This window comes from Pleurodeles waltl, chromosome 2_2 (assembly GCF_031143425.1).
Source record: "Pleurodeles waltl isolate 20211129_DDA chromosome 2_2, aPleWal1.hap1.20221129, whole genome shotgun sequence".
Lineage (NCBI taxonomy): Eukaryota > Metazoa > Chordata > Amphibia > Caudata > Salamandridae > Pleurodeles > Pleurodeles waltl.
The window spans coordinates 898,748,657-898,762,075 of NC_090439.1; the positions used below are offsets into that span (position 1 = coordinate 898,748,657).

At 43.4% G+C, this 13,419-nt stretch overlaps 1 protein-coding gene across 1 annotated transcript in view; it reads right to left on the reverse strand.

Annotated features, from left to right (window-relative positions):
• Positions 1–13,419, reverse strand: part of LRP12 (LDL receptor related protein 12) — a 196,710-nt gene that overhangs the window by 39,794 nt on the left and 143,497 nt on the right. The window contains exons 4-5 of the mRNA XM_069220605.1: positions 9,645–9,847; positions 1,443–2,544 (exon numbers count right to left, since the gene is read on the reverse strand). Of these exons, the coding sequence (XP_069076706.1) occupies positions 1,443–2,544; positions 9,645–9,847 (1,305 nt within the window). The remainder of the gene's footprint in view (positions 1–1,442; positions 2,545–9,644; positions 9,848–13,419) is intronic.

Below are 13,419 nucleotides of genomic sequence, written 5' to 3' on the forward strand. Positions count from 1 at the left end.
GTGTGTCCTCACTCCTGTTGACGTATCCTGTTCCTGCCTGCTGTACCTTCGTTCTTGTAGGTGCTTCCTGTTCCTTTAGGAGTTATTGGTTTTTCCTGCTCTTGTCTGGAATCTTCTTGTTTTCCAGTCTATTCCCTGGTCTTCTCCTTTCTTTTGTGGAGTTCCCGCTTCTTAAGAGGTTTTCCCTTCTGAGGTTTTTCCTCATTGGGACTCCTGGAAAGAACTATCTGCTTTGGTGTTTCACTCTCAGCAGTACTGTGGCTACCAGAAAGGGTCACCCCTACCTCGGACAGACCAGAACCTTCAAAAACCAAAGTCGAGAGCCGTGCCAATGCACCAAAGTTGGAAAGAAAAGTTCTGATTTTGATATAAGTTAAGAGAGAAGAGGGGGAGTAAAAGGAAGGGTCATACTGGTCAGAGAATAGGATGAAGACGTGAGAGGATAGGAAAAATTAGAATGAATAAAGAAAAGGTGAAAATTAGAAGGGTGAGAGGGTCTGGGAAACACCTATGGGGTAGAAGGAACAGGGCGAAAAGAGATTTGAGGAAGAAATGGAACAAATGATGTGATAGATCATGCACTTGAGGGCCAGGTGTAAAAAGGTATGAGAGAGGATGGGAGTATGTGATGCTTAAGATGTGAAAAAGCCAAAGGAACAATCGGATGAAAGGTGGGGTTTTGGGGCAGTTAGGAGGAAGGAGGGAAGGATAGATCAAGAGGTACAAGAGATTAAAAAAAACAGAGTGGCAGAGAAGGCAAGGAATAGGAAAGAAATAGTGTATGTTTATGGCACCCCCTTTCTGGGCATTCCACCTATTAGCCAAAGAAAAACAAGCAATCTGCCTTCCTCCTCTTTCACCCCAGTGATTCTTTATCTGGAATGTGTGCTTGCTATTCCTTATCAGCTTCTTGTTGCTTCACATTGTTTTATTGGATTCACTGAAGGTGGCTGTGCACCATGGATTCCTTGATCATAAAGGCGCCAGTCACACTTTCGGCAGGTGGACTACTTTGGCTCTGCGAGGAGGTAAAGAGAGATTTCGACTCCCTGTAAGCTCCAGGGCATGCCCCAGTGATAGTGGTAGGGGAAAAGAGGAAATGTTAAAATAGTGGAGCTATGAGGTGTTTCACAAGGAAGACTTATTTGAGTCTGGTGACTATCGTATTAGGGAATAGATTTGTTGGTCTCTGTAGCTCCAATGTTTTCTCCTAACAAGTGGGTAAATGACCAATTAGTAATTTAACAAATACATTGTTTTGTGTTGATGACATGATTGCATACTTGGAGTATCAACAGCTTGTCAATGAAGATGAAGGCGAAGAAATAATATTTTACCTACGAGGAAAACCCTATGACACTATAATTCTATCTGATTAGTTTGGCAAGTTTCAAACAATGTTACACATGAGTGAATAACTGATGAAAACAGAAATGACTTACCTTCGTTCAAACATCCGCAAGGAGTAAAGTTTACAGGTGCAGCCCAATGCAATGACAAGGAGCAGTCCACAGATGAGGCTCCCTATGACAGCAGCTGTTATCACTCTGGTAGGCACAATTACCGGGCAATTCTCCTCATCACTTCCATCGCCACAATCATCTTGAGAGTCACAAACCCAACTCTCAAAGACACATCGGTTATTCTTGCAATGAAAGTTCCCAGGCTGACAAAAGAAGCAATTCTTTTCATCAGAGCCATTGGGACAGTGGTTTTGGTAATTGCATCGGTCAGAACGAGGATAGCAGACACCGTTCCGAGAGCAAGGAAACTCTTCTTTTTGGCACATAGTACAATTGGTTTCATCCCTTCCGTTTGGACAATGCCAATAGCCATCACAGCGCTGCTGCTCAGTATAGCAGCCCCAGTTCCCCCCACAAGGAACCTCCCACGGCAGACAGAAGCCATCTACTTGATAGGTTGCATTAAAGCCCCTTGCAGCATTTACTTTATCAGCACAAAAATGCACTCTGATTTGTCCAGACGATGAAACAACTGTAAGGGGAGCATGAGAGTCAAAAGCTGTCAACACACGCAAAAGTCTGCGGTGATTTTCTTCCAATCCATCATATATTTTTACGTAGTCACCATAACCAGTGCCATCCAATTTGAAATCGGTGAAGCGCAGAATAACCTTTCGATGATCTCCAGTGTCAATCAGCCAGGTGCAGTTGCTTCCTGGAGGATAGAAGTCAGGATAATTTGGTGAGCTAAAACTCCCATAGAAATATTTGAGCCACTGACCACATGTGGGAACATCACAATCAATCTCATCACCGAGATCAAGGCAGTCAATGTTTCCATCACATTTTAATGACTCTGGAAGACAGGTGTAGACTTTGGTATACCGGGAGAGACACTGAAACTGGTTGTAAGCGCATGGCTGGAAGAGCGAGGCTGCAGAAGGATTAACTTTGGCACAGAGTTCTTCATCAGAACTGTCTCCACATTCATCCATGTGGTTACATTTCAAGGTATCTGGAATGCATTTTCCATTATCACAACGAAACTGGTCATCGTCACAGGTTGGCTCATCAGTCTTACCTATGTAAAAAAAAAAAAAAAAAGTAGGAGACATTGCTTTGACAAAGTACTTAGAATAACTATTTTTCAGGGGATACAAATGTTAGATAATTACATCTGATAATCTTGGCAATTTAAGGAAAATGTGAATATATCCAGTGTGTCTCACTCACAAACAAATTCAAGCAATGTATGCAAGGTTTTAAAGCAAACCAAGAGTGCACCTGGTAACCACTGTGCCACAGACTGGTGCATTGCACAAACATTGAAGAGAGCCATAGAAATAATAATGGTTAACTATTTAAAATATGCAGTTGAAAAGTTGTATGAAATTGGAGTATTAGTTGAGAGGGGTGAGGACCCACCTCAAATAATAATCACAGCCTTTGTCACGATGAGCCACAAAAGTCACTATATAAGCGGTGCTCAAGCCCCCCTCATAGCTGGGCACAAAGCAGCCAGGATTAACTTAGAGGCAATGTGAAAAGCATTTATGCGGTACTCAAAAAGTGATGCAGTGGAAACACAAGAACTTTTGAGAATATTTAATAAATACAATGACACTAGAACAAAAAAAAGCACCAAGGGGCAACCGCGTGCAAGTGGTTGCGCTGGACAGGGACAAGGGTAAGATTTAAGGCCGACCATGATGAGTCAGATACGAAGACCAGGTTCGTCCCTGGCGCAATGTTACCTTCTTATTTAGAAACTTTTATGAAGGTAGAAAGTAATCAGGATGGTGAGGCAGGCAACAGGATCTGAGGAAGGGCTCAATGACAATAGGGAGCTCTGCTAAGCAAGGCCTGGGAGTTGACCAGAGGCTGCTATGCTTCAGGCACGGTAAAGCAGTCAATAAAGGTGGTCGGTGTTGCTTTGGAGTGCTTCAGTGGCAAGTCTGTGGAAGTAGTTGATCGAGTACCATATGGTGTCAATTTCAAGGAAGTAGTAATTCGGATGCAGCTCTGTATCGAATTCGGTGAGACCATCAACAAATGGTGTCAGCAGAAATGCTCTTCACCAAGTTTGGTGAAGCTTTCAGTTGAGCAGGGACTCTAACCACAGGCAAGGGTCCCAGGCCCTTGGGAACACTATTTGTGGGTTGGGGTCAGGACTTACTCCCACAGAGGTCAGCAGACAGGACCATGTCAGGCCCAGCTGGGACTGGTCAGCTGAAAAGAAGGAAAAGGACAACTTACCCTTAGAGTCACTTCTGATGTACTGGGTTCAAGACATGCAGGTCCACTCTTCCTCCAAGTTCTTCACACAACAGGGCAGTCCTTCCTCTGATTCTTCTCAGTTCCAGGAGAGCTCTGGGAAGGCTAGTGGAGATGCCATTTATTCCCAGTTCCACTCTTTGGGTGGGGGCAACCAGAGAACACAGGACAAACCGGGTATCTGAACTGAGTTTGAACTATGTGGTGGAAATGCTTCTGTCATGATGGTTAAGGCATAACAAGGAATTCTGGGATGGAGAACTAAAGTGACCTCAAATATGACTCCCAGGGAGAAGAACACAGCAGACAAACCCAATGAACCAGGTGAGAAAGCAGCTTCCTTGAATGCCTCTGGTCGCTTACCAACAAATCCCCCAGGCTGCAGGCAAGTAATTAAAACATCCTGCTGTATCAAGTGGAACGTGAGGGAAGCGACTGGGTGAGCCATGTGCTGCGCTGCGACTCCCAGAGTGAACAAAAAGAAATGTACAAATATTTCAGAATATCTCAGAATTAGGAAAACACAAATGATCCACTTTTTTTGTAATTTTGAAGTAAGGTGGAAGCAAATATTTTAATACGATCAAAACATGTTGGCTTTAGGATTCTCTTCACTTTACTACTGCTATCCAGCAGTAATTACTGTGGTCTTCTTTGAAATGGCTGAAATTGGAGTACACCTGATGGCACCTTCTATTTACTTGTAACCCCCTAATATATGGTGCTACATGAACCCAGGGTCTGTAAGTGAAATACTGCTAGAGGGCTGCAGCACTCATTGTGCCACACACTAGGGAAGCATGTTTCAGGCCAGCCTGGGGGTGCAGTTTTTAAAATGTCAAATCAACTTGTTAAACTCATCCTTTGACAGATATAAACCTCACTTGTAAATATTTATGAAACATCCTTAAGGTGGGTCTTATTGTCCAATAAGGCAGGGTGCATGGTATTTAAAAGTAGGACATGTACAAACTAATTTGACACACCTCCTGACAGTGAAAAGTCCCAAAAAGCTCATTTCTCTACAACAATGTTAGCTGCTCCATAGAGAAACACTGGATTACATTATAATACCTTCTAATTATACTTTTGGGTTAGAAAGAGCTACAAATATAATTCAAGGACTCCTTTTAATAGTGATTCAAAATCCAACTTAATGGTGAAATCAAATTTTAGCTAACCATGCCGTTAAAGGTACTTTAAGAAAAGTTACCTCTCCCTGCCGAGACCACTGGAGGCCTTTCTGCCCATATTCAACTGTCACCTGAAGGCTCCCTTGTGCTGAGATGTGATTTACTCCTAGACAGAGTGCAAAGGGCTCAGATGTCAGGATATGGTGGCCTTCCCTTGACAGGAAAACCTGGGGACCTGTGCCCAATGATTATCTACACTTCAAAGAGGCCTATGATTTCACAGGCAGATAAACCTGACTTCAGGTATGACCCTTCCCTATATCCCTCTTGTTGGCTTGCCTCAAAACAAAACCCAGGCAGAGGGAGAGCTATTCCAGAATTGCTTTGGAGTAACTATAAGTGAGGGTGTGCCCATTATCAAATCTACACCCCTGGGTGTGTCCAGGAAGCTCTGACCAAGGTAAAAAAGGTCTTGCGAACCTGGATTTAGGTATAGAGAGGCACTGTGGAATAGTTCACAGTGAAACACTCATAACTGCAATAAATGTGGGTAGGGAAAACCCCTGGGAACTCATACCTCATTGGCTACGGTGTAGTCAAAAATGAGCTGAGAAATTGCTTATATTTTATGTCTGAAAAATAGGTTGTACAACTGAATGACTTTCTACTGAAATGTATAACAGCTCTGACTGCCAAAGTAACATTATTGTTCATTAATTGCATTTATTTCCTAGTGTATAAAAAATAATAACATTACAAGTGCAAAAACAAAAATAGGCCCTCTTCAAAAATGAAATGGTTACTTACCAGTAGGCATAGTTTTGCAGCTTGAATAGTCTCTGGATTTACATACTGTGCATTACCCCACCATCAAGTAGCTGGGTCTTGAATTCAGGCTCTTGTGTCTTTATTTTGTCACTGACCATTTGGGTCTGGGACCCTCTCTGATGACGTTAGAGGCAGCTCCTAGAATCCTTGTATGTGGTAACCATCTTCCGTTTTTTTTTCTTTCTTCCCCTTCCCCTTCTGTAAAGTCTCTCATCCCAGGGTGGCTGGTGGGTCACATGTGAATCCCAAAGTTGTTCAAGCTGCAAAACTACTTCTACTCGTAAGAAAACATTTCGTTTTGCAGTGTGAATCATTTCTGGATTCACATGCTATTCATTGACTCTGTAGCAATTTTCAGAGTTCCTTGGGAGGTTGGGCTACGATGAAACTGTTCGTAAACAGATGATATGGAAACCTCTGTCCCACATGAGCTTCTTTGTTGGCCTGAATGTCCACTCAGTAATGTTTGGTAAAGGTGTGTGCTGATGACCAAGTGGATGCCCTACATATGTCCTCAATGGGGATATTGGAGAATTATGCAAGGGTTACCCCTTTTTTTTCTCTGTCGGGTGAGCTCTATGCTTTTCTTACAGTGCAACGCCCACTGTAGCATGATATCTCTGTATAGTCTGCACTATCCATCTTGCTATGGTTGCTTTGCTTACTGGTGACCCTTGGAGGCAGGGCCGAAAGAGAGAAGGCACAGATTACTTTTTCTGATTGTCCTTGTTTCCTGAATGTAGTATATTACTGTTCTTCATATGCCTAGTGTGTACAGAGCCCTTTCTGCTTTGGATTTTCGTTCTTGGAATAAAGCAAGTAGGTGTATGCTTTGATTGACATGAGAAAAAGTGAAACCACTTTTGGCAGGAAATAAGGGTTTCTGCACATCACTACCTTGTCCTTGTGAATTTGGAGGTATGGTTTTAGCACCATGAAGGCCTGCAGTTCACTGACACAACACAGTGAGGTGATGGCCACCAAGAATGCTTTTTTAGGCTTAGACACCGGATTTCTATGCTGTGCTTTGATTCAAAGGGAGGTTGCATGAGCTGTGCGAATACAATGCTCAGATTCAACATAAGTGCATGAATTAATCTCTGTAGTGCTATTCTTTTTACGCCTGGTAGGGCTCTTTTGATGACTGGGGTTTGAAAGAAACTTCTGCCTATTACACTCCGGGAGTATGCTATAGGGTTGCTAAGTGTATCTGGAGTGAGGCATATGATAATCCTTCATCGATTAGATGGGTGAGGTATTCTAACACAGTTGCATTGTGTGTCCAGACGCATTTGGGTGCCACTCTGATGTGCCATTGCTTGAATGATTTCTATTTTGCAGTGTAGCACCGCCTTTTGTACAGTCTTATGACTTCTATTAACACTTCCATAGTCCCTTCTGGCAAGAGTGGGTGGCCAAATTCTAACTCCTCAAGAGTCATGCTGCCAGGCTGAATGAATGTTGCTTTGGGTGGAGCATGGGTTCCCTCTGCATTGTTAAGTGTTGTGGCATTGGGAGAGCCACCCTTCTGCCTTGCACCATTTCTATTATGTCCCAAGGGGGGCTGAAAACGTCTAATAAAATAAATGCCCCTCCGGGGAGCAACCCTTGCCTAAGGGCTCACTCCTCTTCTGAGTGTAAACAATAAAAAATCCATGGTGTCTAGTGGCTTTCTGCAATATTGATATCTACTGCTTCAAAATGTGGCACAGCAAACACAACCCAGCCACCCTAATGTTGGTAAAATGTACTGAATAATAGTATTCACACCTCCTGGACTATAATCGGTGCACACTGAGACACTGCCAACCATGACAGTCTGCACACAGGTATTTTTTACATCATATGCCCTGGGCAAAACAAAGCATTCCCAAGTCTTTAAAAAACTAGCTTCTAAATATATAACCAAAATACATCCTTCAAACGGCGAAGCAGTGACTCCCTAGTAAGAAATGATTCAGTTTTGTCCATTTATAACTAGCTCCAGCTGCGGTGGGAGCAACATTACAGAGGTACAGCACTTTAAGTGGTTACTTTCTCTCCCACAGGACCAAACTAATGGACTCATCAAACAAAGGTACTCAACATATCCACTAACTAAGGATGTGTGGCCGAGGACCCTTTTTGAAAGTTACAAAGTCCCCCACCGTGATACATCAAGCAACATTAAAGAATAGCATGTGAAAATATTGGAACATTTTTTCAATATACAGTATCAATTTTCCTTTTTATACAACTTTTGTTAGCACATCCACCAGCCTTATTAGCACCGTAAATAACAGATAAGAAATCTGAGGCCCATATTCCAACCAGTAGTACACAAGTTAAAACAACTCTGCAACATATGCCTCATACAAATACTAAGATGTAGCCCGTCTGCCCTTACAGGGCTTGTGTATCCCTATGTTTACCTCAAAAATCAGGATTAGTATCCGTTTCTAAAAAGAACACAGAGCTTTGCAGCATGCTTCATCATAGAGTGTATGCCCGCTTAGTCTATTATCACCAGGTTGGCTCTACTTCACGTTTGGGAAGAGAGCTTTGATGTCATTTATAAGAGATCCAGGTAAGGGTTAAAACTGCCTAAAGGTAACTCCCTCTCTAATCACTTTATTATCAGGGGACCTATGGCAAGTTAAATAGTGGATAGTTATGGAGGTTATTAGTTCTCCATCATCCAATGAGGTCTACATGCTTCAGCCGGCCTTTTGTTGCCCTGTGGGTCATCCGGCTTTCGTCAGGACCAACAAGATCCCTAGTCAGTGCCACTGGTTTGGCTATTCTGTTCTATCTTATTCAGCTTTTTTAGTCAAAGCCACACATATTAACATGCATCCACTCCGTTCATACAACCTTCAACACAAAACCAGCATTTTTCTGGCTCTCAAATGCCATTCCACGGGTGTTCCCCAGCTTCCAAATCGGTGGCTACAAGAATAACAAATGCATTTTTATTCCATTCATGTAACAAAGTTCGAGTGTTATTTGGTTATACACTGCACACTTTGACTAACTGTGCCAAAGCGTGTGCCAAAGCATTTTTAATATGTAGCATCAGTGAGTAAAAAGGAATAAAACCTGCCACTATTGATTTGCTTTGCTCCTTGTTTGTACCCTCCCAAAAGTGGTGATGAGTCCACCAGGGGTTGTTAGACTCACTGGCGTGGACTCTATAATGAAGCATGCACAATGGCAGTGTGGGTGAGAGTACCCTTTAGAAATAATATTACTCCTTGTTTTTGAGGTGACATAGGGATACGCAAGACCTGTAATAATAAGTGAGTGACCTCTTTGTATAGGTAACATTGAACACCTATGGGGAAGATTTGGTAACCTACCTCATGTAACTTTCCTCCTTTATTTTGCTGAAACATTAAAGCAATAAGCTTTCTTAAAAGAATACACCACACTGACATTTATAGATATAAAACATTCTTTATTTCTTTTCTACATACATTGCAATGGGGACCTGGAACAAGGTACGCTTTAAACCCAAAATGTGCTTGCTGCAAAGTCCTAATCACCAATTGTGCTTGTCTCTCTGACTACTGCCACCACCCCTATTTAGGACAAATGTTCAGGGCTCATGTTGCTAGTGACATTTTTTTTTTTTTTTTTAATGCAGTGCATCCTTGGTGTGAATTCAACAGAGCTTCGACTACTTTCTTATATCTTTTTAGCCCAAAACCTTACCAACATTACAAACAACAAAGCTCCGAGCAGGAGTTATTTGGGTTTCAAATAATCTCTGTATTTTGTTTTTGCTCGCAGTTTTACTGATAATTGTAGGCACATCTCCCTCGTCAGCGGTCTGCGAACGGTTACTAGCTCAGATGGTAAGATTTGCATTTTCGCTAGTGGAAACAGTAAGGCAAAATAGTGTATGTCATTGGATAAATACCAAAAAGCTGAATTCAAGTGTTTATCTTTTAATATTGCAACATACCTGAAAAATAAGAAAGTCGAAAACCTTTTCGAGAAATGTTCTCATCGGAATGGAATTTGATCCAGACGTGGTCTTGCAGGGAGATGTACGGGGCTGGAATGGTGGATCCACAGGCTCTATAACCTTCAGCATTTCTGTAAGTGCCGATCGTCAGCCAGTCAGAACTACATCTCCTGGACCCCTGAATGTCAAAGTCCTGAAAACTGTGATGGCAAGAGGAGACATCAGGGTTAATTAGCGTTGTAACACTGTAATGGCAGTGAGTTTACTTGTCAATCAGCATGCACTAGAAGACCATGGTGTGCGCTGAAGATGAGAAAGATGCATAACACGTTTTTAATTCGACATAAAAATCTTAAAAGTAAAATATTTTATTCTTACAGAAAATTAAATAAATAACCATTTCTTACCTTAAATTAATGATCGACAAAATGTGCAACAGTAAATAAAGTATGTGGTGGGGGTTGCATTGGCACAACCACAAAACACATTGTAACTGAAAATAAATAAGACAATTTCCATAAAGAAAATTAACAAAAAACACAAAAGAAGCAGACCTCTAATGTACCCACTACAAATTGAGAATATAAAGATACGCATCTGCAACCAAATTGCAGATTTTGGCCCGTCACTGCCTGTGCAACTCAAAAATTGATAATACAAAACTGAGCTCGCGGATAGGAGTTTAAAGTGTGGCTAAACTCTTGTCTAACTTATAGTCGTTAAAAAGATCGTAAGTGCTTATCCCACCACAGCAGCACACAAAATCAAGTACTGTGTTACAATTTTCTACAGTATGCAAATAAAAGTTAGTTATAAGTAAGAAAATGTTTCTGTTTAAATAGTTGGCGATCCACGTGCTGTGTACATTCTACTGCTCTATGGTAAGTTAAAAAAAAAGTCACCTGTTTTTTCCCAACATTTTGTGCGGGGATGCGCCTGGAATGAGATGCTCCTCTGTAAGCTGTAGTTTCACAATGTCTCAAACATAAGTGCCGAATTTACGGTTGGTTTGTGTCTAATAACTAGGGAGAGTGCATGCAAGCAAAATGTTTAGGACGCACACAGCCTCCCTAGGGGACAGGTGTTGGGGACATATGATTCTGTAACCATTCGATCTGAAAAACTATTGTTACAGGTGAAAACAAATCTCCTTTCTGCTCAACAGACATCTCAAATGGATTCAAATGCTATTGATAAATAAAGTAGTACTCTGAATTTAAAGAGACAGTGAATAAGAGTTAAGGTGTCCTTAAAGGGCACTAGCACGGAATCTGCCTTATTGCCAAAGAGACGTGTGCCATCAAAGAGCATTTCCAGAGAGATGCCTGGATATCACCCGAGAAGCCAGCAGATCTCAGTCAGGCGTGGCATCAGAGCGCCACCTACAATGCAATCACTCTGCGTAGTAAGTCAGTCGTATCCAGTTTGCGGTGACTGGAGAACGTTGCTGTGTCTCTGCTGTCGACAATAGCCTGGGTCAGGATAGCTCGGGCCTCCTCCAAAATCATGAGCAGCACTTGCGCAACCAAATCCCAAACTGCGTGGGTGCATTGGCCAAAGAGGCACACAGTGTTTACTGACCACGGTGCTAGGCTTGTGGAAAACAACATCCTCTTGCTGGAGTTATCCAGGATGTTGGATTCCGTATCCGGTGGTGTGGTAGGGAACAGGCCATTGTTAACTTTGGAGGTGGAGGCCTGGACAACCACACACACTGATGAGGGGCCCTGGGTGACAAAAGCTGGGTCTCCGGTGGTGGGGAGATGGCGGGGGCAATTGGCCTATGCAAAGGAGCCACTGTGCCTGCCTTACCCATGCCCTGTACAGGCCACCTATAAGGGCTTTATTAGAAGGGATGAGAGGTTCTGAGAGGAAGTCTCCCGGCTGAAACACCTGTCTAGACTATCGTCTTGACTGCCGCTGAGGGCAGCGTGAGTTCCAGGCTCTCAGCTGCCCTACTCATCACCATGGCAAAGGAAGTCTATTTCTCCATAGCCACATAAGGAGGACAGATTAAGCAACCGTCTGATGAGGTGTCCAGACCACTGTTATTCGCTATTTCCTCAAACCAGTTATCTTCTGGCTCTTCTAATGGGTTCTGGTAACCATAAGGATCTTCAGTTCCACTTTAATCATACTCCTGTTGAAGAAAGGAGGGCCTGGCTCTGATTCAGAAGGTCGAGTTCCAGCTGGGTGCAGCGCTGACATCAGGTTCCGCCAATCTGACACTGTATCAGTCAAATATGATGACCGTGTTAGTGGCAATGGTGCCATGAATGACTTTGCTGGGACTGGCATCAGGGAAGGCTGTGAGTCTCGTGAACGGAGCCGTTCTGGATTCAGCACTGGATTCAGTGGGCCTCACTGGTGCTGAATGCAGACCCGCCAGCAGGAATCCAGTCACGGACTCAAGGAACATATGGGCCCAACGACTCTCCAGAGGGGTTGGGCCGCCAAAAAATGAGGTGCATGCCCTCATAAAACCCACGTAGTTTGGTAGAGATTGTTCTGGCAAAATCAGGGATGCATGGAGTGGATCCAGAGGCACAGTCCGCCTGGGAACGGGGCCTAGAATTACACTGTTCCCGTGCCTCGTCCAATGCTTTAATTTCTGTGATTTGTTGTGGGACTTACCTGACGGCAGAATGCAATTACAAGCGCCTGGAATAGCTCAGCCAATGGGTCAGGACCTTCCTCGACACCTGGACCTGGAAAGTTGTGGAGACAACTGCCCTCGGGAGACAAGGAGCTTGAAGGAACTCTCCTGCAGTGCCTTGGGGTTCATGGAGTGGAAGTCCTCACAAGACTGAGTCGTGGTATGGCTCCAGGCACCAGAGACAAACCAGATGGGGGTCGTCTGTCAAAGGCATCTGTCTGTGACAGGAACCACAGGGTTTAAATCCCACAGATTTTTCAGGGTCATCCCTGACACACTGGGAAACAAAGTCTCAAAAAGACCCAGCAAAACATCAAAAAAAGTTGTACAAAAAGTGGCCATAGGTAACTCTTTCCAGCTCTGTGCTGGTTGTGCAAAAAGGAAGGAACGGATGTCAGCGCACTGGGTTGGCACCTATATAGGCATTGTGCATGTCAATTCAGGTACGAATGACGCTGAGCTGATTAACACCACCTACCAGTGTACAGAGGTACTGCTCGAAAAGTGTCTGAATCTAGGCTGACACTTGGGGAATATTATAAGGTAAGGAATCTGCGGCTAGAACAATCTATCAGATATTATTTTTTAAGTACCACAACTTTCCAGGTCCAGGTGTCGAGGAAGGTCCTGACCCATTGGCTGAGCTATTCCAGGCACTTGTAATTGCATTCTGCCGCCAGGTAAGTCCCACAACAAATCACAGAAATTAAAGCATTGGACGAGGCACGGGAACAGTGTAATTCTAGGCCCCGTTCCCAGGCGGACTGTGCCTCTGGATCCACTCCATGCATCCCTGATTTTGCCAGAACAATCTCTACCAAACTACGTGGGTTTTATGAGGGCATGCACCTCATTTTTTGGCGGCCCAACCCCTCTGGAGAGTCATTGGGCCCATATGTTCCTTGAGTCCGTGACTGGATTCCTGCTGGCGGGTCTGCATTCAGCACCAGTGAGGCCCATATATCTGCATCACGACAAAAATGATTTCTCGATGCGGGAGTAGAGCTCCAGGTTCCTGTTCTTTTCTGCTCTGTCTCTCAACAAAATATTTCCCCAAAAATATTATTGTGGTACCTTAAGCTTGTAATAAGTGTTTCATCAATCTTACATATCATT